Source organism: Streptopelia decaocto (genome assembly GCF_964273445.1).
Source record: "Streptopelia decaocto genome assembly, chromosome: 10".
In the NCBI taxonomy this organism is placed as follows: domain Eukaryota; kingdom Metazoa; phylum Chordata; class Aves; order Columbiformes; family Columbidae; genus Streptopelia; species Streptopelia decaocto.
Genome location: NC_138665.1, coordinates 2,965,260 through 2,990,247, shown reverse-complemented (window position 1 = coordinate 2,990,247; position 24,988 = coordinate 2,965,260). Strand labels below are relative to the sequence as shown.

Genomic DNA, 24,988 nt, shown 5'->3' with positions numbered 1-24,988 from the left:
CGCTTTGGTGCAGATATGTGTAGAATTCCGCTTTGTCCCTAGACACCATCCCTGTCCGTTAATTTGATTTAAAGGAGGTTAAATAAAACCTGCACAACATGTTTTACTGAACTTCCATCAAGTTGCTCAACAATAGCACCACTTACGGTGTTCACAAATATGTCTTTCCGCTTCCACTCTCCTAGTGAAAGTAATTTATCAACAAGTGGTCCTTGGCCCTGTACCATGGAAAGTCTGTGAAATATACTTTTTACAGCAGGCTATGATTTGTACGTGTTTCTCCCGTTACAAATATGCTGTATTTCTTTTTTAAATGTTAAGATGCAGAAGAATAAAAAGGAAGCGTGTAGTTTTGAATAATTTTTGAAGGGGAAAGCTATCCATTGTAGAGACCCTCCTTGAAATGAATAGAGCTGCACTAAACGTGTTCTTGAACTTGACGATGGACTTTGATTTCATCCATTGTAGAAGATATTTCACCGGTGTCAGTGAAATGCATGGAAGGAGAGAACTGGGTGATTTATCCTTCCAGATCGACCTTTGTGTTTGTCAGCCGGTGGCGAGGCTATTGTTCCCCTTCCCTTTCTATCTGTTGTTTAGGGCAGTCAGTAATTGGGACACCCATCAGCATCTGGGAGGCAGATTCTTCTGCCTGAAGATGTTTAATCCACATCTACTGAAGAGCCGTTTCCCTCACGCTTGCTGATGCCTGTCCCACACAGACACAGCCTGGATGCAGCACATCCCCTTCTTGGCCAGGGTCCTGCCCCTTTGCCTGAGCTCGGACTGCTGAACCCCAATGACCTGTGGCGGTGACGGGGACCAGCATGGTGTGTGTCCCTGCTTGGAGTCTGGAGGACGATGTTTGGTTTATCCAACTGTTTTTTTATTTTAAATCTGAACTGATGAGGTGGAAAATAACACAGACAGAATGCACTTTCCAAAGCATGCTTGACAGTGTTGTTGTGTCTCTGTGACAGAACTCTTACCTTAGAGCAGGAGTTGGTGCTCCAAGTTCTCCAGACCCTGGTAGGAGATGCTGGGATCTCAGCCTGCCCATGTGGGAGCTGGGGATAGGAATCCGCTCTTTCCTTGCAGGCTGTTGGGAAACAGAGGAGATGATGATGCTCCCTAAGGCTTTTTTGGTTTAGAGCTGGGTACCTGGGGAGGGCAGAGCTGCACAGGGCTTGAGGGCAGACGCAGGCATCCCCATGCTCGGAGCAGATTGCCGCCTTCCCTGTCTTGTCGATAAGCCCTGTCTCTCCCTATCTGCAGTAAAAGGATTTGGCATAAGCAGAATTTTAAATCTTCTCCTTACTCTGTGTCTGTCAATGTTTCCTTGGAGGAATACATTATTTTTCAGCTGTATGAGTGCTCTTTTCCAGGTACGCTTGACACTTGCATTTTCAAACCCCAGGGCTGCAGCTCTGCTCCGGTGAGTGATGTACGCCGCCAGCCTGGGAAAGCGAACACCCACCGCTCCACGCGGCCGCCGCAAAAGCACGCGCTTTTCTGCAAACGTGCCCCAGCGCTTAGGAAACATAAAACGTCGTTAAAATACTAAGTGTTATTATTGTTGATGGCTGCGAGCAGCCATCTGGAATCTGGAACCAGATCGCTGCAGAGGCAAAAGAAACAAGCAGGCTGCAGCATCCCGATGCAAACAGGCAAGATGAAGGATCCAGCGCGTGAAACCTCAACTCAGCACTTCTTGGCTGTTCCCGGGGTTCTGTCTCGGCGCTGGTGTTATTTTAATATAGTTGCATGGCTGGAGTTGCTGTGATTAGCAGAGCAATTTGCAGTGCGTTCTTCAAAATCGCCAATCAATTTGAGCTCAAAATAGACAAAAGCCCCCACGTAGTTGGTGGCTGCTGCCCAAAAAAGCACTAAATAGTTCAGAAGGTCTGAAATGAGATTCAAGGTGTTTGTACGGGGACCTGTACGAAGTGCAGGATCCCCGAGCTCCATTTTCCTTTGTATTTCACTCTTTGTCGCCGTTTATTGGGGTCTGTAATGAATGTCAGCCATCGTTTCGTTAGGTGAATGGAGAATTTGGTTCAGGTAGCACTGGATGTCCATCTCTTGCTTGTGTCCTTCTCTTGAAAATTAAGATTTGCTGCCACTTGGTCCTCCCTTAAATCTTTGCGTGTGTTTGAGGGCCGGGATGGCATGGGCAGGTGATGGAGAGGAGGGTGACGGCAGCAACACGAGCAAATTTGCCTTGTTGGATTGCATGTCATGACTGTTTGTCTTTGAAGACCAAGCCTTGTTTCCAGCCACGTCAGGATCTGCAGGATATTCCAACAGATCCATTTTTGTCACAGATGATGAGTTATCCGTGATCTGGTCTTGGTTTTCTGGGGCAAATTGGTAAGAAACCATGAATTCTTCCTTAGGTTTGCATTTAATAGGCTGCTTTCGGTTTGGTTTTGACTTTGTCACAGTCTCATTCTTTGCGATGTGAGGCTCAGTTCTTGTGGTTTCTGTCATTGCTACAGATTGTGCTAGGATACTTTGGAAATGACAAGAAAAAGTGCCCTTCAGAGGCTGGGAGCACATCCCTGCCGACTCCTGAGAGAGTTTAAGAAAAGACAGATTGTTCAGTTTTGAGGAAATATCACAAAAGTTGTTTTGTGGAAAACAAGGTACTTAGCGGGTCTTTGCATTAGGCAAAGGCAAATCAGAAGAATTAAAACATAAAACAAAGATGAGATTTCCCTCCCAGATACATCATTCCTTGCTTCACTCACATTGTGAGCACAGATTTGGAAACAATTATTTTGTTTTTACTGAAGAACTGATTTCATGGCTGCCTGAAGTGAGTGAAGCTGTGATGTGTTAACTAACGTCAGCCATAGGGTGTTTACCTATTGATCCTTGCTGTGGCATTGCCCGTAGTATCTTTTTTTCTCTCTTCTCCGAGACTCGTTAACATTGCAAACATAACTGAGGTTCTCCTAATGAAACAATTGCAGCCGTGCAGCTCAATATGCAGAGTAACACCTCCAGCAAAAACTGATAAATGCCTTTGTTTATGATATTTTTTTCCTTCCTATTATGTTTGCATGGAGAAAGAACAGGGAAACGTATTGAATTCTGCTTTCACAGAATCCCAGAATGTCAGGGGTTGAAGGGCCCTGGAAAGCTCATCCAGTGCAATCCCCCCATGGAGCAGGAACACCCAGATGAGGTTACACAGGAAGGTGTCCAGGCGGGTTGGAATGTCTGCACAGAAGGAGACTCCACAAAACAGTTTAATAAAAAGGAAAATAATGGATGCCAGGGAGGGAAGTTGGTTGCGGGACCTGTGGGGCGTTGCTGGGACCAGTGACCTGTGTGTGAGAGCTGGAATGACAAGGTGACAGTGCTGAGGCTGGTACCAACTGGTGACGGGTCCCTGGTTTTTTTTCAGCAGCTCCCAGTAAGGATGCTGTACTGGTGCTGCTCCCCATCCAACACAATGTGCAGCCCCACTCGCCGTGCCTGGGGCTTGTGAAGGAGGAGCCCAAAGAATCAATTGGTTTTTCCTAAATTGAAGGAATTTACACCCCAAGAAAGTGGCACGGTCAAAATAACTCAAGTTTCCGATGTGCGTGGCGGTGTCGGGTAGTGGGATGGCGGGTAGAGCCGCAGCAGCAGCTGGTTGTTCTGGTGGCCCGTCCTCAGCTCAGCGCTTCAGCCCTGTTTGCTCATTATCTTATTTTCTTTCCTTATCTCTTATTTCTCTTCGTGCCCCCTGTAAAGCAGCGCTGGGGTCCTCTGGCGTGACGGTGAGCTGCGCGGTTATTGATGCAGGGGGAGCATTTCGGGAGTCCCGAGCTGGCTGATTGGTGTAGCAGGGTTTGAATTCTGCTGTGAATATGACTAATAATCCATGACCTGGCTGTGATTATAGATGAAAGCAAGCTGATGAAGAGACCCTGCAGTGGCACAGAAAGGAATTAGACATTGTCTAAAGCCAGGGCAGTACCGCAGCATTTGGATTTCACATCTGAGATTTACGGGTGAATAATTCAGCACTTGAAAAAACGCTTCAGCCCCAGTGTGACATCTCCACATCTTCTTTCAGCGATATCCAAGATTTTAACTAAACATCGCTTCCCAGGGAGCTAGGGCAGCTGTCCAGATATTTTTCCTCTTAAATATCAGCATTCCGGATTGTTACCTGGATACGGATGCAGATTTGGACTGATATCTTAGGAACTGCAATCTCTCTTAATGCAGGATTTTGCCTTCAGAAATCGCCTTCAATGTTTGGCGGAACCCAAGATCTTTCCAAGCGAAAATTAAGAGACGTAGCTTTATATTTAAGTGACGCTTTTGACTAATGGGGTGAACTGCTAAGGCATGCAGAGTTGTGGATGGAGTTGTTGGGGAATTTTAAATAAATGAACCAATTCTCAAAGGCAAATGTTGGCAGATTTATTAAACGTGAATAGGAAAGTGGAGGAAAAGTAGAATGCAAATAAAATGACCTTGTAAAATGGCTTGCTGTTTTATACATGCAGGAGCCCCATAAACTAAAACAGCCACTGTATTTTAAAACTAAATACAGTGCTATTAAACCTCTGCATTTGAACGGTGAGGTATAACGGTCCAGAAATGTAAGCGTTAAAATGTTCATGCAACCTTAACTCTGCTTCCTCCAGCGTATACGTTATAATAAGCCTTTAAATAAATGATCACATATTATTGCTCAAATAATTCATTCTTTTTCTGAATTATTAGCTAAAAATGGATGGTATCTTATAATTGTCATAAATTCAGGCTCCTTATCGGGCCTAATAAATTCTTTTCTCGGTGTGATAAGTGTTTTGATCATTTGCTTTTCCTACCTACCCTTATTCCCTTTTTAGTCAGAAGCATTCGCTCCTTTGGTTGCACATCACGGGATGAGACTGTGAAGCTATTTTACCTTTAAAATTTGGCAGTCCCGACTGTGTCAGCTATAGGGAACTACTCACTCTATTATGAAAATATGCACAAGTCGGTAGGTACTGTATAGCTTCTATAAGCGTAAGTCGCTTTTAGATTTGCCTCGCCTGGCAGACCCAATACACCCATGTGGTCTCTGGGAAAAAACTGTGGTGATGATGTATCTAAGAGCTGCTACCTGGTTGTGTAATTAGAGGTTTTAAAAGCAAATGAGCAGAAGTAACCCCAGCGTTGTACTCTGGAGCTAAAAGCACAGGCTTTCCTTTCCCAGCACAAGGAATAGGCAGGAATTGCATGAGGTTGGAAGTTTAAAGAGGAAATCATATGGAAGAGCTCATCTACTATCAATATAGTCATTTATATCTATATTAAAAGGAAAAATCCTTATAAAACTTAGAGGTCTTCATGAATATTCTAAGGATCTGGCTAGAAACCTGGATGTAATGGCTGAGGGATTTGTCTTGCACATTCCTGAGGAGCATCACCTTTTCTTTCAGGGTCTCTCACCCTTGCCTCTTTTCTAGCAATCTGCTTTTCTAAGTTTCACCAAGCTGACAATGGCCCACATTTCAGCCTTTTATTGTCGATGTGGCGAAAATACGGGAGGAACGAGCCCTTCCTCCCATTGCTCCAGCTTAATTTCTTCCTGTGCCTAAGCCAAGCACTCAGTTGTTTGGTCTTACTCTCTGTGCTTTTATGAAAATTACATATACTTTAGAAATTCACATTTTTTATCCTGAGTCCGTGTCGGCTAATTGCTAATAAGAGACAAACGAGCTTTGCTAAGATTTCTTTTTTTCCTATAAAATTTCTAATTTGAAGATATTAGAAAAGAGAAGTGTTTACCCCACTAGGGTTACTGCAAATATCCTGATGAGCTTTCATATCCTCCTCCAGCACCAGCCAGCTTAATTGCCCTCCTTAGTCCAAACCTTAATATATTACAAATTCATGCGGAAAAATATTCCTCTTTTCCATCTTCTTTTTTTTAAACCTGGTGGTTAACAGGGATGAGAAGAGAATATTTCTGATAGGGAACCTTAAGAAGTCAAAAAAAGAGATAATAGTAGAGTTTAGCACTGAGTCTTTTCTCCAGTATAGCTCTGTTGAATCCATTCCCTCGTGCTGTTCTGACTCCGTATTAATCTGTATCTTTAAACAAAGTTTTACACACCTTTCTTCAGCGGAGTTATTTGATAATATCCAGCGTGGAAGGGACTGTGAAATATCCCCTTCCTTAGGAAGGTCCTGTAATATTAATGTGCTTGACCTTAGTCTATCGTATTTCCTGATTAGGTTCATAGGAAGGGTTTGCTAAGCTTTTGAGATACAGTCTTGTAGACCTATCTGTAAATACTACAGCAGAAAGAGAATTTTGGTAATAATTTCATTTAAATGAAGCAATTCTGCCCATCAGGAGATCTCCATCACGAACTATTTTTTAATGGCTTTTGTTATTTTAGGCTACACTGATACATAATTAGCTTTGGAGAGGTCCTTGTGTTTTTGTAAGGTTAATACCCCACTATCACACTGAATTTTCAACATTTGCAGATTTATGAGAGTCGGGGTTTTTAATCATTCCAGCCTAATTTTCTCAGAAATGCAGGCCCTTAACATTTCTGATTTATCTCAACTTTATATCCAGAGATTAAGTGAAAGCTACATGTTTGGAATATAGTTGCTTTTAAGGAGGAAAGGCAAAAAGCAGCGTTACGAGCTCTCTTTGGGCATCTTTTCTTCTTCCACCCATAGCGGCCGGTGTGTCGGCAGGTGGAACATGGGGCAGTGGCAGCAGTGGGGACCCCGTTTGCTAATATTAACCCCATTGAGGCACCCCCACATGCCAGCACAGCTCTTCCTGACAAAGCTAAAATGTAAAAAGAAAAATGCTTCTATTGTTCTTTTCCCGTTCAGTTTGATTTGCTGTGGTATCTCGGACATTATTTGTGTGACTGTCATGTAGTGTATTAAGTGCTCTCTTAATTTTAGCAGCAGTTTATCTGCCTACAATGAATCCTGAGTGACGTGGAGCTGCACGCCCAGCTCGGTCACCGCGTGGCCGTGTGACAGCCAGCGCTTGGCATTCACACCTAGTGATGAAGCGAGTCTGTAGGACAGAAAGTGGGCACAATCCGTCACCTGTGTGCTTACTCCAGTCCCTTCCAGTGGGAGGGAGCATCTCCTCCATGCATAACCTAATTAATCAGAGCCATTAAAACATTTCAGAGCCCCTAGAATTCAGCTGTAAACCAACACGGATCTCCTTGCTTGTCAGTGTTTGGGTAAGTGGCAGGATCTGCTTCCCCCTCCCCTGGGGCGTCATTTAAGGACGTTCTCTCCTGGTTCTTGCTGCGGCTGGGTTTTGCCTCTCACACAAGCTAAAACAGACAGTTTTTAAAAGCATCTGTTTTCTCTCCCAAGTGAAGCGTCTCTTTTCCTTAGTATCTCTTATGAACAGGATTGACAACCTTTTTTAGCTTCTCTTTGGCAGGCCAAGTATTTGTTTCAGAGAATAAGTTTATTTGCTTTACCGATTTGCGCAACAGTCAGTTTACCTCTAATTTCCTGTACTGGGTGATGTTTTGGGACCACTCTGCCAGTTTTGAACCCCAGGGTTGGAAGGGGCTCAGTCCTGGGCTGCTCTGGTTTGACTCTTGTTTTGCTTTTTGCTATGTTGCTGATGATGGTGGTTTGTGTTCTTAGGATTTATTAATAAGCCTTGTTAGTGAGCTGCTCACTGTCTTCAAGGCTATACCAACTTCCCATAACAATGTATTGATTTGCTTTTAGATACTCCTCAAATCTCTGTACATATCTTGTGCTGAGAGGCAGCATAGGGTAGATACGTGCTGTCCTTGAATATTGGGTATATTTTGAGTTCCCATCTACGTCTGCTAGAAAATAATGAGACCAGATGATTTATGATCCTTATGGAGCTATACAGAGCATATCAAGCCCTAAACTATGTGCCGGTGCTGTGGAGATCACGGTTCTTCCTCTTCCAGATACATTCAGGTCTTGCTTTTCCAACAAATACTCCCTTTTCCTCCGTTCTTTGCAGTCTTGATGTATCAAGAGCTAAGTTTAGGAACTCCCTAAAATCCTCTCTTGCCTTTCCCTCATCCCATCCCAGACAAAGGTAACTTCTGCTTCTCTAAATATATTAGTCATCCTAATAAGCTGTGAAAAGAAGGCTCTAACCCTGCCTGGATAGCTGCTGCTGTTAATTTTCTTCTGAGGTGACCTTTGGTCAGGGTGGACCCGAAGTCCTCATCCAGCAGCCTGTCTGCTGAGACAGAAAGGATGTATTTAGCTCATAAAATTACAAGCCTGTCCTGAGGAGCAAGGTGGCAGCTCTACCTGTGACAGTTTTCATCACTGATTTGTTAATAGGCTTGTACCAATGGCTTAATACAGGTCTGTCTGTCATCAATTGTAAAACCGTCTTTCTTCAGATAAGGCTGCTCATCTCTTTTAATAATTATAGAAATGTTTTTACTTTAGGCCATCACAACTAAACCAAAGTTGATATTCTTTGTCATTTTCAGGTGAATCTAGCCCTCGGTTTGCCAGTGCTTTTCAAAACTATGGAGCTGGGAACACTAATTATTGCTTAATTTCCTTCCCGTCTTATGAGAGATGACTGAAAAGAAACCCAGAGACTCTCCTTCATAGTCCTTCCATGTTCTTGGTAGCCCGGAATCCTCTTCCTGCTTCTTGACCCTACAATGGGGTGTACCCAGGGCAACCCTCCTGAGTCTGCCCACACTCCTGCGTTTCCTCACCCTCGCTATTCCCAGGGGAATATTCCCTGTCCCCACAGTGCAAACTCATCCCATGTCTGGTGAAAAGGGACATTTGTTTCTTCCTTACTGAGTCATGAGCTTTCTAACGGTTCTCAACCGCCATCCCTGGGGATGTGGCATTGAGCTGCACTCATCCACAGCCGCTGTCCTTTGCTTTTGGACTTGGACTGTCCTTTTTCCTCCCATTTTCTCCATCCCTCTGTTCTCTGCCTTACTACTTGGACTTATTTTTCCCCATGAGGTTCCCCCTTTCCCCAGTTACTGCTCCCATCTCACACCCATCCTTTGCCTACCCGTAGTGCAATGATTCTTCACATTCTCTTTTTGCATCTTGGTACTCTCATCTTTTGGGTTTAGCAGCTATCCTTTCCCTAATACAGTACAGTATTATGCTGAAATACACTGTATTTCAGACACTCCCTCATGCATTTCAGCTTCTCAAGGATTTTAATTGCCGCCTTTTTCCCTTTATGATATACTGCTGTTCTTGATGTGTAAGAATACATTTACAGAGAAAGCTCCTTCTGTATTTTACCTGCGCTTTGTCAGGAAGGCTATAATTTTGTTCACTTCCTTCCTTTTTCATTGAAGTTGTTTGTGACAGGTCTTGAAACACTTGCACCGTATGTCCTCCCAGAGAAAGGTCAGAAACTGTCATTTATTTCAGAGTCAGCTCTAAAATAGTCTGCTCTTAGTATCGTATCGCAGGGTCTTCTGGAGTTGGGGCTCGGGCTCTGCGGTAATTGTTGCATCTGCTTTCAGCTGAGGACAGAGTGGAGGTTTGCAATGAATATTAACAATCCTTCCATCCTTTACACCTTCTGGGAACACACGAGTTGGTAAATTGTTTCTTCTTCTCATGGTTTTTCTGTTCTCCATTTTCTCCGCAAACTTTTTTTTTTCTTTTAAATCGACTTCGTTATTTTCCCCCCATTTAGTCCTAATTGAAGGCTTTTATCTGTATTTAGACCTAGATTGCCAAACATATCCTCAGCTCATGTTGACTCTATCAAACCTGAAATTCTTGAAGGGCTTTAGGTGGGATTGACCCAGAAAGGCCACCTTTGTTTTCTGTTTCTCCTCATTTGGCCTTTTCTCCCACATACTCCCCATCATTGATAGGAAAAGCCTGGGGAACTGCTGGGAGATACAATTTCTTCATGAGATTTTCCTGTAAAAATAGTTTTAAAACCAGAACCCCATGGTCCAACATCCCTTTTGTGGACTTGAGAAGCACTTCATGATGAGCAGTGTGGGAGGATGGGTTTGCGCTGTACCTTTCCTTACAAACCTCACCTTTCCAACCCCATCCACTCTGGAAACCTCATGTACTCTTTGTACTCTTTTCTTGCCGTGGTGCTGGGTGAAATTCAGAGACCCGTGGCCTAAATAAAACTGGAAATTCTTGAAAAAAATCCCCAGGTTTATTCCGAGGGGTCCTTCCAGTGGACCTCTTTGTAGAGAGTGAAATACATCCCTATCTGCCGGCAAGTGAAAATTTTTATCACTTCACCCACCAGTTATCAAATTATAGTGATAAACCAAGGTTCAAGTGGAATCCATGGAATAAAAGTGATTTGGGAATTTCAGAATCTGGTAGGAAAATCCTTCGGGTCAGTGAGTGATGAGCCCGGTGTAACATTCTCCATGGGGAGCTCTGTCCTGGGCCCTGCCCGGGTCATGTCAAGGCTAAAAGGAAAACAAAACCACCAGAGGGTGTGATTTGTGCTTACAGCTGATTCTGGGCCCTTGAACTCTTGTTTGTGCTTCTACAGGAGAGTTAATGCAGTCCTGCAAGGGCAGGAGATATTGTTAGGAAGAGCACAGTATGTTCAGCATCCATTCGTACCACAGGTAGAGCTGAATTCTTTTCTACTATTACTCCATTGAATGTAAATATCTTGGAGACATTTACATGGTATTTCTTTTTAAGTATATAATGTTTTCATTCAAAAGTATCGTAATTCTTAAAAGACCTGTCAGAGGCTCTGACATGTAATTAATTTCTCTAAAGCTCTTTTTTTTTGAAAGATACAACTGCATATGTAGAACACCTGCGCTTATTCACAGCTCTGCAAGAAAATGAACCACATCTTCTTCTTCACTTTCTTCCCCCACTTCTCCATAAAAAGATTTTCCTTCACTTCGGATCTTCTCCCTCTGCCCTCATGATCTACACCAAATAGAAGCGCTCGATATGTAAAAGCTGTGTGTAAATAGGAACTGGCATGTTGGATTTTGTCTGGGTGCTAGTGACCTTTCATATATTCAACTTTAATTATGGAACAGCTATTGCTAACCCATAATCTAGTCCATCTAATAGAATTCCTGTATGTGTAGGTGGACTTTCAATCAGTCTCCTAGGCTGTTTATTCTCCTCTGCTTGGGAGGGGTGTATTAAACTTCAACAGTATCATGCTGGTGCCCAGGAAATATGGACAAGGAGACAGATGTTCAACTAGCTGTGGAGCTATATATATATGTGTGTGTATATATTTGCAGCCAAGCACTAGATTGCACAGCAGTCCTGGCTAACTGGCTGGTTTACCCCCTGTAAGTGCCTCCAGGGCATCGCTGCGACCATCACCACTTGCGCTGGAAAATTCTGTGAGCCAATTAATGTTCATAGGAACATGAGTAAATCCAAGCTGTACAAAAAAGTGCCAGTTTTAAGGGAACATAAGGCCCATCATTCTCCTGACTGGAGATGGATGTGAGAACGTGTCCAGATGTTTTAGCTTTGCAATTCGGGCATTTTCTCTTGTGTTCTAGTTAAAAAACTGGCACCCTTTGTTTTCATTTCCTATAGGGAGTATTGATCATGTTGCTGTTGCTTTGCATACCCTGTTGAATTTATAGGAAAAGGAATAATCTGGTTTTAATCCGAAGAACCCATGAAGGGATGTTCTACCAGGATATTGCCTTTAAATATCACAGGGAGGTTTACATCAGAGGATCCAGTCTGGGTGCTGCGTTTGGGTTCTCCCGGACTCCTGCATGCAGTCTAGTCACTCACAGCTTTTGGACAAGCCCATTAGCCCAAGCAGTGGGAAAACTGACAGGGACCATGAGGAACGGAGCATTTTCTCAGCTGGGATGCTGAGGGGTTTTTTGAGGCACTTGCAGCCTTTCACACGACACAACTCGTAGGGCTGAAACGGATTTCTCCAGGTCACTGAGTCCTGTTTACTGCTGTCATAGGCAGCTGCGTCCTGTCCTTCTGTACATTAATTTGTCCATCTTGTGCTTAAAAGTAGTTGGATTATTTTTTAGCTCCGCTGCTTGCTTTCTGCGACTTCTTCCCTTTGATTTCCTTAGCCTGTATCTTTGTCAGTCACGCCAGCTGTGATCTCAGCAGACCAATGCCCTAAAGTACATGGTGCAATCAAGAAAAATGGTTTGGAATTCTTCCCTAGAACTGAACCACCTGTGACCGTCCTTGAAGCAGAGCCTGCCACGCTGTGCTCCTGCCTCCTCCCCCGGAGACCTGGAGTTCACCTGACTCCGTGTCTTTGACCGTTGTCTTCCACCCGCCGTCCTCTTCGTCCATCCACTCCAGCTCCAGTCAGGTTCAGAAACTTCAAGCTGGTGACTGATTTTCCTCCTGTCGGTTCTTCATAATAGCGTGACCCCAGTCGCATATCTATTCAATGGCCTGACACCGTCTGAAATCCATATTCTCTCCCTTTTATTCTTCTGTCCACAGATGGCTCTGTGTTCTGTGCTACCCGGTGTATTCTCTGCCCATCACCTTTATACCCCAGACCTCTCTCAGGTTAGTTTTTCTTCCCAGGGACCCAGCTGTTCTCTTCCTCTTTGTTATTCCTAGTCTTTGGGTTTTCTTTCTTGTTCTGCATCACGTCAAGCCCCTTTGTCAGCTTTTCTTTCACAGACACCTGTGTTTCTCCCTGTCCTCTCTTGGGATCTGACATTTCGTAGCCACACCGCTCCCAAAAGGTCCTCTTGTTCAGCAGGTCTGTGCAAGCTTCAGGTTGTCTGTCTCATTCACACTTCATCTCTGTCTTACCATATGTGAAGATCCCCCGTTTGAACTCTTCTCAGCTCTTTCCATCTTGCCGCTAGAGCTCAGCTCTGCTTTCTGAGTTACTGCTGTCAAGGCAAATAGTCGTCCACAGGTACATCCGCTTCATTCTTGCGTTTTGTCACCTTCATTGTCTTCTCCAGCCCTTGGAGCGCATCCACCGGCAGCGTCCCTTCCGCACTTCTCCTTAGGTGCACACATCCCAAAAAATAATAAAATAAGGTTAAAAATCCCACCAAAACCTCTCTTTTTCTGCTTCCATTTGCCTGGCCACCTTGCTGCTGTTTGCTGTCTCAGCCTGTTGCCCAAACAAGCCCTGCTGTCTCCATGGAGGTCGGCTGTTGAGCGTCGGTCAGACGTACGGAAAGGCAGACGCCTCCCTCACGTACCTGCTCACAAACTGCATCAAAGCACCGACTCTGCGAGCTGCCAGAGCAGGAGGCAGCAGGCAGGGGCGTGCAGCCCTCAACCAACACCGGGCTCCCTCCTCCTCCGCTGCAAATCCCAGCGGTAATAGGATGATGCCTTCTTTAAATGCTTGGGATCTTTCTTGGTGAGCTCACTAGTGTTTCATATCCGCGTCGTTATTTTCTCTCTGGAGATGTTCTGTGCGCTGGAAGTGACAAATTTACATTACTGGAGAATTATTGTTTCTGCTTTGTCCTATGTTTTATTCATTGCGAGCCGTTACTTTAATATGACTGTGATTATGTTACCGGTTGAAAACAGGCCACCTGTGGCATTTAACACCAAATTGCTTTAAACCAGTAGACCCAGGCAAAAATCAGGTCAGCAAAGCTGTGCAGAGATGGTGCTTGTGCTTCTGAGCTTACAGCTGTGGGTCTCAGCTTATTGTACTGATAAAGCAAAGACCTGACTTGCAGGATGAAGCTTTCTACAGCAACAATGGATCGCCTCTTACTCCTCAAGCTGGTTCCTGTAGGTTAAGCAGTGAACAGCGAGGAAAACTTCATTAGTACCTTGATTTGGCTAACTTGTGGGAAGCCAGGAGGGCCTGGGCTGTGGTGCAGAGCTGATTTGTGCTGGGATTTATGCCCTGCTGCTCTGAGGAAAGAAGGAGGCGCCCCTGCCCAATCCTGCATGAGTCAGCCTCTATCAGAGCATCACCTCTGCACTTCAGAAAGATGGTAGAGATCAGAGTATACAGGAGCATTGATTAGGAGCGTCTGTACATTGAAAATGATGGTCCCAACATCCACACTGAGTGCAGTGAAGTGAGCAGCAGGTTCAGATCTGTGAACGTGTGTAGCCCAACGCGCCGTCCTCCAGACCTACCTGCCCGCGGCTGATTAAAATGGAAGATCTTTGCACATTTCTCTCCCGTCTGGCAAACCACGAGGGTGTGCAAAGCACAAACCAGGTCACAGTCTATTGAAGCTCCTTACTCAACTCAGCTTTTCCTTCTCCCAGAGCTTCCTCAGGCAGCAAACAGCCCCTTCCCTACAAGTCATGCTGGCCCATGTGTGGGGCCAGGGCTGCTTTTCTGGTCTCCCGAGAAGCCTCTGGTTCTCCTGAAGCTTAAGATATTTTATTAATATTTTCATTAATAGATTTTTTTAAACTTGATTTATTAATATTTCTATTAATTAAGATACATTTAATAGGCAGGAGATATTATCAAAGAGGCATGAAGCTGCAGACCGTTACTGGAAAACGCGGAGGGGCTTTCGTACTTAGAAGTTAATCTTTTTCAAGTTGCATGGAAATAACTCCCAATGATGGCTGATCTGCGCTTTGGCGTTTTGAGTTGTGTTACAACACATCAGCGATGCTTTGGCCGGAGCTTTTCTCGGCTGCCACGGGAGCCCAGGGTGGTGGGGAGCGTGCGGATGCTGATGGCAGAGAGGGGTCTTACTGCAGCAAACCGACTCGCATCCCGAGAGCTTTGAAATACGGATTTGCATCAAAGTAAAACTCTGAGGGTTAGTCAAATATTCCGCTAAATATGCAACGGAATAGAGTCACTGATGCTTGTTATTCTTATCTTACTCTCGGTGTCACAACATCTTTAAGTTCAGTGAAGGTTTCACTTACTAAGACGGTATTAAAGATTTCATGTTAATTAAGAGGACTCCACTGAAAACCTGAATATGAATGAAGTTTGGCTGCTGAACCCAGGGCAGTGAATACTCTGGGAAGATCAGACATTGGCAAATGTTGATTTACAAAAAAAAATAACCAATGAACCAAACAACAACAACCAAAAAAACCCATGTCAAACAATGCTTCGATCTAGTACCTGTTCTATGAGAGAGAAGAAGTTGAGTTCAAGTTGCCAGAGGGAAAACAATAGATTCTGACTTGAATTTATAGTCAAAGAGGTGAAATTGTGTCCACTGGGAGCACCGATGATGGTTGTCCTGTGCCACCATGGCTGTGGACTCCCCCGCTTATCTCCATGGCACAATCTCCTCCTTTTTAGGTACGTGATCGTTTTAACGTGGGGGCATCTTTAACGGAGGAAAGGAGAAAATCTGGGCCTGATTCTGGTCTCAGTTTTGTTGCTCTGGAGAAGTACCATTAAGTCCAGTCAGTCTCGACTTGGGGTCATACGACAGAAATGAGCAGGGACTGTGAGGGTGGTGGTAGGTGGCTGAGGAACGAGGCTTCCATGAAAGGAGCTCTCGTGATGAAGAAGTGTTTTGAGTAAAGAATGAGACTAAAGATATTTTTCCCCAAAACCTGCTTTTTTGGGGGAGCTTTTCATACCTGCCAGCACACGGAAGGTGAGAGCAGTAGCTGGTAGCTAGGGCAAGCCATTCTCATTCAGGATATCTGTGTTTCTCTTCCAACTCCAACACAAGATTGCTGTTTTGTGACCTGGGACAAGTCCTCTCTTGTGTCTCCGCTCACCCATCTGGAGATAATAAGGCCAAGCTGCTTTTGCAAAGCAATTTTGGGTGATGCAAAGGGTGCTGCGGAGGTGCAGAGCACCGCTCCGCCTTCTAAAGAAGGACTTTGGGGAAGGAGATGGTGATATATAGTATTTAACCTCGCTGAAATACCTTGGACTTTCGGAGTGGAAAAGTGAAAATACAATAGCCTAAGTAAATGGTATTTGTTCTCTTAAGCAGGGTAAGGGCTGCACGTGAGGCTGTGCGGGGTTTTTTTGTTATTGTGCTTTCTTATTCACAGTTCCTTGAGCTGATGCTGGGAATGGTACTGACTGTGGTTATGTTTCTGGAAATGTGCAGGTTGGCCAGATGCAGTGGGGCATGGAGTGAACAGAAAGAGGTTAAATTGATGGATGACCAACAAGATCAGGATTGTGCCTCAGAAGACCAAGAAACTATCCTGATTAATGGGGTGAAGGAAAATGGTAAGGAACTTAATTACAGTACATGAGGGAGCAGTGACAACTTGCAAGCCAACTTATTTTCCTAATTCCTTTCGTGTATTTAATTTTAGCAGTTTGCAGGTATCTGCAACGTGGAGCAGTAGGCTAAATGTATATTTTCTGCACAGGTGACACTCCAGCTATGAATCTACACCTTTTTAGGTCTTAACAAGTACCGCTTTTCCCCGTGCATGGTTGGAGATGTTTATGTGCACGCGCAGTTTGAGTTACAGATTTTAGTTTGCTTTCTTAGGGAGAAAAGTCATAGAAGACTGTGTAGCCCCTCCATCGTTCCCTCTCTTTTCAGTTACTTATCCAATCTCAGCAAAATTTGACTGAAGGATACTTAGTCCCTACAAACTGGGGAAAAAATGAGGGATTAGGTGGAAGAAGGAAACCCAGATTAGCACACGTGGGAAGGTCGGATGTGTTAGCTCGTTGTTGCCTTTTGTGCCAGCACGGGGATCCCCTGGCCTGTGGCACACACTGCTGGCCACAGTCCTGCTCCTGGGAGCCACCAACTCATCCAGAGAAGGATCAGCCAAAATACCTAACTTGGGCTCTATCTGTTTAATCTGTTCTATACTCACTTTCAAAAGCAATAACTCATCAGGAGTAACAGCGCTCTTCTGCCTGAAAACCTGATTGAAATAAATATTCCTCTCAGCGTTTTCTTAAGTCGGTTGGGCTTTAGTTGTGAGCCATAGTAAATGCAGCAGCAGCCCGGTGTTGGGCCACAGCTTGACATTTTCATTCTTCACCACGGTTTTATGTTTAATTTCATGGCTTTTTACATTGTGTATGGGCCTATAAATCTTGCTATATGTATATATTTATATAAATTTGACCCTGCTAGATGTCGAGGACTTGGTCCTCTGATATCTTGTATGTTCAAATCCTTCCATCTCCTCAAAACAAGGCTTACTCCAGCAAAAGTCCATAGAGGCAAATGTTGTTCTTCTTCACGACCAAAAACCTGGAGCAACTCCAGGCCCATGAGGACCCCGCAATATGTGCTGGTGGTAGGTGAAGCGTAACGCTTACACTCGCCCCTACAATGTAATTTTGGAGGTATCTGTCTTTGTCAGTCCATCTCCTTCATGACTACATGTGGTAAAGCCACAGCTGATGCCAACTGCTGGAGCTGCAAAGATGTTTTCTAGCCGTGGTCCCCTCATCTAGTAGGATAGGTGGTAAAATCAGTGCTCACCTCCTCAGGAGAGATGGGCAATTTCTAGAACCTGATACTGCTTCTGCAAAATGAAACAGGGCTTAAAAAGTGCTTTAATTAAATGCTGTTGTGTAGGAGTTGCTGCTGAATCCAAAGCGGTGAGCCGGCAAGTAGCTCTGATGTCACCACCTCCCCGTTGGTGGCACTGGAGATCGGGCTGATGCTTTTTGCATCTTTTCACCCCAACTCTACTATGTGGGTGCTGGTCCTTGGGCTCCTGCAGTGCCCACTGGGGTCTGGTCTCCCTTCAGACCTGATGAACAGTGGGATGGGTCAGTATTTTTCCCCATGTGCTGTTGAGTTAAACTGTTGAGTTAAACTGGGAAAGGGGGTTTTGCTTCTCCAGCGTTTTCTTTTTCAGCTGCAGTCTTTTGGAGTATTGTTTACTTTAGAACATCAATCGAAGGTGCGCCTGATTTTCGGATGATAAACACCCTTAGAAAATCAAGTTTTGGCATTTGTATTTCACAGGATTAAAGTGCACTTATACAAGTATAAACCTCAAAAAACTCCTAGAGACAGTTTATTTTATATAATAGCATCTCTGTGTATTGAATATGGCATTTGAGATTGAATTTCAGCTTTCTACTTCCCCCTTTTTTTGAGTTTTACAGTATTCACAGACATGCTTCTTTTATCCTCAAATTTTCCACGCTTCCTGTCAGCTCCAAGCTGATTTTTATTTCATTTTCCTTCTGAAATGGAACCGCACTGGTTAATTTGTTTTGGTGCTTAAGGAAAAAGAGACCACCCCTGCATTTCTGATCTAAAAACTGGTGGGAGGGACTCAAAAATCAACTTTTTTATTTATCTATTTATTTTTAACGCGTTTTGAAATTTTTAACCCGTTCTGAGATTTCAAACAAGTCAGTCTAGTCTTTTCCAAGCCATGCGTGTTGAAGATGTTTACAGGCACTGCATTGCACCGCTGGTTTGATTTATATAGTGTTCGGAACGTTGTTTAAAGTCCTTAGAGCACTGAGTGGCTTCATCAAGGGTTCTGCCACCAAAGGTCCCCAGTAGCACAAAAGAGTTGGGAGCTTTTGGGATGAGATTCGGGGGATTTTGACCTCCTCTTCGTTTTACGCTTGGCATGGGCAGGCAACCCTATCCCACCCCAACCCATCCTATCCCATCCCACCCCACCCCATCCCAACCCATCTTATCCCACCCCAACCCATCTCACCCCACCTCACCCCAACCCATTCCAACCCATCTCACCCCACCCCAACCCATCCCACCCCAACCCATCTCACCTCAACCCATCTCACCCCACCCCAACCCATCCCACCCCAACCCATCTCACCTCAACCCATCTCACCCCACCCCACCCCATCCCAACCCATCCTGTCCCATCCCTACCCATCCTATCCCATACCAATCCATCCTATCCCACCCCAACCCATCTCATTCCATCCTACCCCATCCCAACCCATCCCACCCCATCCTAACCCATCCCATCCTATCCCACCCCACTCCTTTTCATATCTTCTCAGCAGAATGTGGTGGCACGGCGGGTGTTTCGCGATGCCACTGGTTTTGAATAAAAACACTTGTTGCGGATGGTCGCAACAGCCATGCAGGTGCCAGATCCCTTCAGATGCCCCATTTCTTGCAACAGCTTGGGGCTCCAGCTGCATTTTAAAGGACTTGTCCCTCCTTGGAAAGCCTGCGCAGCTTCTTCTCTCACCCCCCGGCCTTCAGTGGGGCCACCAGAAAGGTAAGATGTAAGGCACCACAAAAGCACTGGGCTCAGCTCTGGCATCTCCGGCTGGTGTGAATGCACACATTGCTATATTTTTTTTTTAATAAAGAGATATCAAAGAGTATTCGTGGATGAAAAGACATCATATTTAAATTTCAAGGGTCATATCGTCCGTTGAGCCAGAAGTCAGATGAAAGTATATTCGTAACGTTATTCTGCCATAAAAGTCTGATGAGGTAAAAATAAAAAATCCTTACGTTGAAAAAAGAAAAAATCTTTACATTGTTAAAAAGGCATTTTTAGGAATTAGAGAAAAAGAGCAAAACCCACAGTAATTCTAACAATAATTGCTTTAAACTCTGTTCTACCTTCTACTTTCCCTCGACATGGACAGTGACAAAAAAACTACTGGGTTTTTAAAAATAGCCATAACTTTCTGACTCTTGAGCAGCAATGCAGTCCAGGTGTGTTTAAGCTGCAGACACCACGGGGTGGGGGATGTTTTGTCTCTTTAAGAATTGTATTTTTCCGTTAATTTTTTCAATGTTAATGGGAACATTTTTATTAGGCTTGTTTTGTTTTTTAATAACCTTGTCAGATTTGAAAGGCAGTATCCAGGTAACGCTATGAATATGAGGAGGAAAGAACGGATGGTTTTATTTTTTTAAAGGCACTCTTGTACCTCTTTCAGCTGGCTGCGTGGGGGAGAGTGTTTCCATCTCCCTTCCTTGCACATCCCCACGTTAATTGAATCCAGATTCCCCCTGTGCTGGGCACTGGGGAGGCCAAACCTTGAATCCTGGGGTCAGTTTTGGGCCCCTCATGACAATAAAGCCCTTGAGGTGCTGGAGCAAGTTGAGAGAAGGGAACGGAGCTGGTGAGGGGCTGGAGCACAAGTGTGATGGGAGCGGCTGAGGGACCTGGGGAGTTCAGCTGGAGAACAGGAGCTGAGGGGAGACCTTCTGATCTCTGAACTGCCTGAAAGGAGCTTGGAGCCAGGGGGGGTTGGGCTCTGCTCCCCAGGAACAAGCGCCAGGAGCAGAGGAAACAGCCTCAAGTTGCGCCAGGGGAGGCTGAGCTTGGATTTGCGGAACAATTTCTTCCCCAAAGGGCTGTGGGGCATTGGAACAGGATGCCCAGGGCAGGGGTGGAGTCACCATCCCTGGAGGGGTTGAACAGATGGAGATGAGGTTCTTAGAGACATGGGTTAGTGCCGGTGTGAGGTTAATGGTTGGACTCAATGATCTTGAGGGTCTTTTCCAATTAAAATGCTTCTATAATGCCTCTAACGCTCTCACAGGAAGGGTGTTTGCTGCTTCCCAAAGGAGCGGTTGGGAAAAGTCCCCACCAAACCCTGGGAAGAAGAGGAGTGGGGTAGCGAGCCTGAGCAGAACCACAAGGGTTGTAAACCCTCTCTGTTTCTCTTTCTCTTCTCCCTCCCTCTCCCTTAATCCCCACCAGAATCACACTCCCTGGATGGCGATGAGAGGCCTTGCACCACCTCTGAGGCCGCAGTCACGTTCTCGGCCTTGACGACAGCTCCGAAGGAAAACCACGGGTGCCACCGGGCGCTGCCTCCCCTGACTTCCAAGAAGCCCTGCTTGCTGAGCCCCCCGTCGCCGCTGAGGCTCACGGATGTACCCGAGCACGCCTCGGATGACTCCTCCGCCCACGCCATCTCCCTCACATCCTGCGTGACAAAGGGCATGAGCTCCTGGTCGCTGCCGGGTGACTGCGAGAAGGCTCCCTTCACCATGATGGAGCCCGGGGGCATGTCGGCGCTGACGGGCGACTGCTTGATGCAGCCAAGCCGGACCTGTCTGGGCTGCTTTATTGAATCAAAGGACGGCATTGATGCAGAGCCGGGAATAAGCTTGAAAGTGGGGGATATAAATAGGGATTATGACACCTGTTCAGTCTCTGATATAGGGATTCACTGCATGAGCACAGGAGAAACCATGAGATATGGGGATCAACTGCTTTCAGACCAGCTTTTAAGCTTCCCTATGCATAAATCGAGGGCAGCGGACAAAAGAGATGCAGAAAAATCTGACAGTGATTCAGAGGACCCCACTCAGAAAAATTATTATGAGGGATTACTATTAGACAAATGCAATGGTGAGGAACCTTTACTAACAAATCCCAACCAGGAATGGGGCTATTTTGAATCTTTCATTAGTGAAAGTAAAATTGAGCTGCTTGACCTCTGCTCCAAAAATGAGCTTTCTGTAAATCTGTTTTCTGAGGAAGACGTGGATAATTACATGTTTGATGACGACGATTCCACCTTGGGAAGTGATGTCTGCTCCCTGAAGATTAGATATGAATCTTTCCAGGACAACGTGCGGGAGAAGACCACCACACTACAAGAGGATGCCCAGTTCAACTTCTTCCCCAGTGTGTTCGGCAACTGCACCAAAAGAGACAGCAGGAGCACCCTGAAAAGGGGGCCCAGCGGTGCTGCTGACCCTTCTCAATTCAAATCTGAGGAAGGCATCATCTGGGGGGAGGAGGAGGAGGATGGCGAGGAAGAGGACGGCGAGGAGGAGGAGAAAGCTGCCTTAAATAAATCTTGCAACAGCACGGAGATGGTGCAGTATGTGGGCTCCAAGAGGAGCCACTTCTTGGACTCGGTGAATTCCACGGAGGACTCCGGGGAGTTCAGCGATGACAGCACTTGCACAGAGTCCTCCTACGATGTGCTGAGGGATATCAAGGACTGCAGCCGGTACCTGTCCCGGGACCACTCTGGCTCCTTCATTCAGCAGAACTACGGGTTGCGGGCAAAGAGGAAAGTGCGATACAGCGACGACTACTTGTACGATGTAGACTCCATTGAGAATGAGAAGATCCTGGACAAGAAGGAGTGGCTCCCGGACGGGCCCAAGGAAGAGGATGACGACGAGTGGTGCCCGAAGAAACGGCGAAAAGTCTCTCGCAAGGAGCCCCCCGTTATCATCAAGTACATCATCATTAACAGGTTTAAAGGGGAGAAGCATATGCTGGTGAAGCTGAGCAAAGTGGATGCCAACGAGACAACTGTTACCCTAAACGAGGAGCTGCTCAGCAAATACGAGAAGCTGGCCCCACTGAAGGGCTTCTGGCAAGAGAGGCAGCAGAGCCGGCTGGATTTGCTCAGATCGTCTCTCTACCACAAGCAGAATTTCTATCTTAACGGCTCAGATGCTTCGTTCCTCCCTCACCCACGGAAGCGAAAATGCAAGCTAGCAAACAGGCACCGGATTCAAAGAATTAAAGCCATCGAGCAATCAGTGAACAAGCTGGGCTCTTGCTCGTCTGATCACAAGCAGCCTTGCAGCAGTAAAGAGGACGTGGGCCTGAAAGGGCTGCCGGCGTTAGCCATCGCCACCCCCAGCTGTGCCAACGGATTACACGTAAATGACATCACAGGCATTGCCGCCGTGAAATGCAAATCGCAGGAACGGGAGCACAAGGGGACGGAGAGGAAAGTGCTCCGCAGAATCAAATTCAAAAGTGAAGCCAGGTTGAAGTGCAAGAAGATCAAAGCTGCTACCAGTACGGCGGAGGGCTCCCCATTGCTAGAAAACCAGGACTCTGCAGCGCGTCTGAAGGACGAAAACGTTCCTTGTGCTTCAGACAGCTCCCATCTCCCGGAGTGCCATGAGGATAAGGTTGCTAAAAATTCTCCTTTCCTACCATCCACCTCCTCTTCAGACAAGCCTCTGCCATCTGCTAATATCACCACCAATGTACCCCTGATCCCCGGAGGGTATCTGCAGACGTTGTTAGATGCTTCTGATTTGTCGAGCAACACTGGTATCTCATATTTCGCCCAGCACCCCTCCGAGCAGCAGCAGCACCCGCTCCCCAGCATTGTCCCGGCGGAAAAGCCCTTCCCGGCTCTGCAGCCGGCGCAGAGCTGCGTCCTCTCCCCACCCTCCGAGTCGGAGCTGCAGCAGTCGCCTGGCCACCTGGAGATGGAGCAGAGCAGCTTCGGTAGCATGTGGCCGGCCAGCAAGGCTGCCGGTGGCAACCGCCAAGACTTCCCCGGTGACATGCGGGAGGCGGCTGGGCTGCCGAGCGAGTTTGGCAGTGCCACGGGTGCAGACAGTCTCCCCGCCTCTGGATACACTCAAGTCAATCTGAATAGCAGCAAATTGCTATACCAAAAAAATTACATGCCGGATAGCCAACAAGTGCAGTCTGATGATTCTTATCAGTCATGTCATTTTAATAATGGAGAGGGGCGCTTTCATTTCCAGCGAGGTACACTAAGTACAGATGATGGCAGGCTCATTAGTTTTGATTCAGTGGGTTCATTGTCAGTTAGTTCTAGCAATTACAGTTCTTTAAGTTTAAAGTCTTGTGAAAAGGACGGCGAGGATGATATTAATGATGACTTCTTGGCCCACTGCAGTCCCAAGCTAGTGATCCAGCAGAGCATAGATGAAATCACCCCTTTGAAGGAGTCCACGGACCTTTTAGACATTTCCAACTTCACGCCTGATAAGTTCCGCCAGTCATCGCTTTCGGAGATGTCCCCTCCGGACACTCCCAACCTGTCCCCACAGATCGCTGGCTCTGACACCAAGCCCCTGGGCACCCTGAAGGGCTTTCAGGAGAACCCTCAGGCCACCCTCAACAGCTCCGAGAAGGTCAAGTGGAACTGCGGGGTCCTGCAGACCGAGGATCAGGCAGATAATGGGTTTGCTTTAAATAATCACCAATTCCAGTTCCATATGTTCAACGATGAAGATTCTGTCAGCCTTCTCGAAAAGAGTCCATGCTTGTCAACATTTAATGAGCCATCTGGTCAAATTAGCACCAATAGCAAAGTGTCAAAATCAAAGAGGAAAAGTTCATCCAGCAAGAATGTGGGTACAAACCAAAGCTCTTCCCAGAAACCCACACGGAAAAAATCGCCCAAAACCAACAAAGGAACCGATAAGCCGCAAGGGAAAAACTCCAGGCAGGCGCCCAAATCTGCCAGGAAAGGGAAAAACGCGGTGGGAGTCAACGGCGAGAAGGCTCCCGTGGTTGGTGGCAGGGTGGTCAACCAGTTGAGCAACGCGGTCACCGCCACCAAGGGCCTCGCCGAGAGCACCCAGCACTGCAGCCCGGCTGGGGTGAAGCTGGGCAAGCACAACGGGCTCTCCGGAGAGTGGGCGCTGGGCAAAGAGGGGGGCACGGGCTGGTCGGAAGCCAGCCTGGGCAATGCCACCAGCCTTCTGGACGACGATCAGAGGGAGTTCGAGGAACCTTCCAACATCCTGTCCAACATCGCGTCGGGAATGGCGGACGTCCAGAGGTTTATGATGGCCTCCATCGAGCCCTTGTGGGGCCCTGTTGGCCACAACAGCGTTCCAGACATATTCCGGTCACCAGAATCCAACAGCCTGAAACTGAAAACTCTTAAAATTTTGGCAGGGACGTCCCAAGAGGCGAAGAAGAAGGCGAATGGCGGCTCGCCGGGGACGGCGAAGAACCACAAGTCGAACAACAAGGGCTCGAGCAAAAACAGCAAAGCCGCAACCTGCGACCCTGGTCGCCCCAACTGCTCGACCGGGTACGCCACGGACATTCACGCTCCCTTTTTTGATAAAAACTATAGTAACCTGAGCACTTTAGGCAATAACGGACCTACCCATAAAAAACTCTACCGTCACAAATCCAGTTCAAAATCGCTGCGGGATGAGAACTGTAAAATAAAGCGAATGGACCGCGAACAGCCCCACAAGGACCCCCCCGTGACAGCTGCTTTTGAGAAACTGAGGTAATGCTGCACCAAACTGGCTGGAATGCCCCTTAACCTCCCTCCCACCTGCTAAGCCCGCTGTTCCTCAGTTTTTCCTTCCTGAAAGCAAAAGTTGCATGAGTACAAGACATTCCCCTTTTACAGTTTTGGTTGGTTTGGGGGTTGTTTTTC

The 24,988-nt window shown here is 46.3% G+C and overlaps 1 protein-coding gene across 1 annotated transcript in view; it reads left to right on the top strand.

The window, feature by feature from the left end:
* NEXMIF (neurite extension and migration factor) overlaps positions 1-24,988 on the top strand; it is a 104,509-nt gene that overhangs the window by 77,752 nt on the left and 1,769 nt on the right. Inside the window, exons 2-3 of the mRNA XM_082061696.1 lie at positions 16,002-16,126; positions 20,542-24,835. Coding sequence (XP_081917822.1) covers positions 16,002-16,126; positions 20,542-24,835 — 4,419 coding nt within the window. The remainder of the gene's footprint in view (positions 1-16,001; positions 16,127-20,541; positions 24,836-24,988) is intronic.